Consider the following 2240-nt stretch of genomic DNA (forward strand, 5'->3'; position numbering starts at 1 on the left):
GTTCATGAAAAATGATGATGATGAAACTTTAATGAAATATATTGCTACAGAATGTCGTGGGTTTAGACGGCTCTCTCCTTTTTCTTTAGACAATATTGACGATCGAACTTGTAACATTATTTGCGATTAGCGCTACTCAATTCTAAATTTAGAAAGCACAAATCCGCACTTCATTTAAAGAAATTAGTAAAACCCCCTAAAGCGCAAAGGAGAAATTTAGGTCCGCTATTAGCACATTTGCACTGTAGGGGACTAGTGCTCATCACTGACAATATTATATTTAAAATATGTTTTTCCAAATCATTATTGTACTTAGAAGGTAGAAACCTGGTGTGAAAAGTTTAATAAAGCGCCTTTAGATGTAATATGAACAGATTTGGCTCATTATTTGGCAAGAAACCAGACGGTTTTGTCTGTTTCTTGTCCTTATTAATGCATAATAAACACTTATTAATGATTTATAGTGTTAACAGATGAATTAATAACCTATCTATAAACTATTTATAAGCTGCCTTATTGTAAAGTGGTACTTTTTTTTGATTGATTGATTGAATGTTCAGAAAACGAAGATTAAAAACAATGTTTGTCATTGCAGAATATTAGAAAACAACAATATTCATCAGATCTCTACCATGACATTTTCAGGACTGAACTCCCTCGTTTTACTGTAAGTTTCAGCTTTTAGTTTCAGGTTCACTGTTTTATCTGTTGTCAGTTTATCTAAAAAAAAGACAATCTGTTTGACTGAATAACTGACAAAATGAGCACCGCCTTATTTACCTTTGTTCGACTGATTGGCAGGGTTTTGTTGAACAACTCTTTGACAAAGTTGGATGACATCTGTCAAGAAATGCCCAGACTCAACTGGCTGTGAGTAGGGTGTCAAAAAAAAGGGAAAATCCAAAGCCGTCTTCACAGGAAAGTGACAAGTCTTTTGATGAGTTTATTCTCTGTGTATCTGTCCACACATGCCCCCTGTGTGTGCACGTTTCATAACACGTCCTTGCAGGGACTTGGAGGGAAATCTCATTGAAATGATTGGAAATGCCTCTTTCCGCTCATGCAGCATGTTGACAGTTTTGTGAGTATATATTTGCATAATTTAATCCGTGGCAAAGGCAAAGTTTTCGCTTTAAAAATGTCAACTTTTCGGCAACTAAGGCTTGCAAATCTTACTCAATTTCATAAAACTTCATAAAACCTTCTAGCAAGTGTGTTCAATCGATGCTCATTAAATAGAATAAAAAATGTTTTTTTCATGAAAACATGATTTTGTTTTTGATTTCTCCAGGGTTTTACAGCGGAACAGGATCAGTTATATACACGAACATGCTTTCTCAGTTCTGAAAAAGCTCGGAGAACTGTAAGTTTTTCTGTTTTTTTTTTAAGTTAAATGAAAAAGACTCAACTCAATCTTCTTCAAGTGAAAAACTGACCCGACACACTATCAGATGGGGATCAGTTTGAAGATGTGCTATGCTTCATGCGTTCCACTTCCAGGGATAAAATCCAAACATTCAGTCTGTGTTTGAAGGAATGTGCAAACTTTGAGATGCCTTAATGTGCTGCTAAAGGAAAATAGTGTCCTGAAATCAGGATTCTAATGAAATGTCGCATTTAAGATGAAAGCTTCATTTCACAAACTTACATRTATAATAAAAACCATTTGTTGTCATTTTATGCCTAAGGATGGTCATTTAGTACAAAACCCATAAGGGGACATTGGGGGAAAAAAAATAAAAATAAAACTAGAACTGCGAAGCAGTTATGACCAGGGTCCAAGCCCGTTTATGCATGTCAACACTGGCTCATGTCATTTCCAGCATCCTATCGACCTTGTGGACCACAGAAATGTAGCACAAAGAGGAGTTTTTATAAGGTCTGTTTCAGGGCCAGTTTGCTACATCGTTTTTTTGAGCTCCTTCTCCACGAGGGTGCCTAAAACTGGTTCTCATCAATTTAGGGTCGACCTAATGTGTCTCCATTTTTGCTCCGTTAGATGTATGGAAATGTTGCTGCTTCGCAGCTGCGTTCCTCTGCTCTGTGGGCTTGGACTCCTAATGATCCTTCTTTTTGCAGGATCTTGCAAAAAGAAGTCAGGATTCTGTGAGATTTTTTGCAGGATTCTCCTGAGAAATGTTTGCAGAATCTTGAGAAACTTTTGCAAGATCCTTATAAATGAGAAACTCTTGCAGGATTGTCCTGCGAAACCTTTGCAGGGTCCTGAGAAACTTTTGCAA

General features: G+C 36.7%; 1 protein-coding gene across 1 annotated transcript in view; it reads left to right on the plus strand.

Moving 5' to 3' along the window:
- The window catches only part of rxfp1 (relaxin family peptide receptor 1), a gene marked incomplete in the record, with an annotated part of 94080 nt that overhangs the window by 77019 nt on the left and 14821 nt on the right, over nt 1-2240 (plus strand). Inside the window, 4 exon segments of the mRNA XM_014001987.1 lie at nt 596-667; nt 802-870; nt 1010-1081; nt 1292-1363. Of these exon segments, the coding sequence (XP_013857441.1) occupies nt 596-667; nt 802-870; nt 1010-1081; nt 1292-1363 (285 nt within the window).

Source organism: Austrofundulus limnaeus, unplaced genomic scaffold (genome assembly GCF_001266775.1).
Source record: "Austrofundulus limnaeus strain Quisiro unplaced genomic scaffold, Austrofundulus_limnaeus-1.0 Scaffold11, whole genome shotgun sequence".
Classification (NCBI taxonomy): domain Eukaryota; kingdom Metazoa; phylum Chordata; class Actinopteri; order Cyprinodontiformes; family Rivulidae; genus Austrofundulus; species Austrofundulus limnaeus.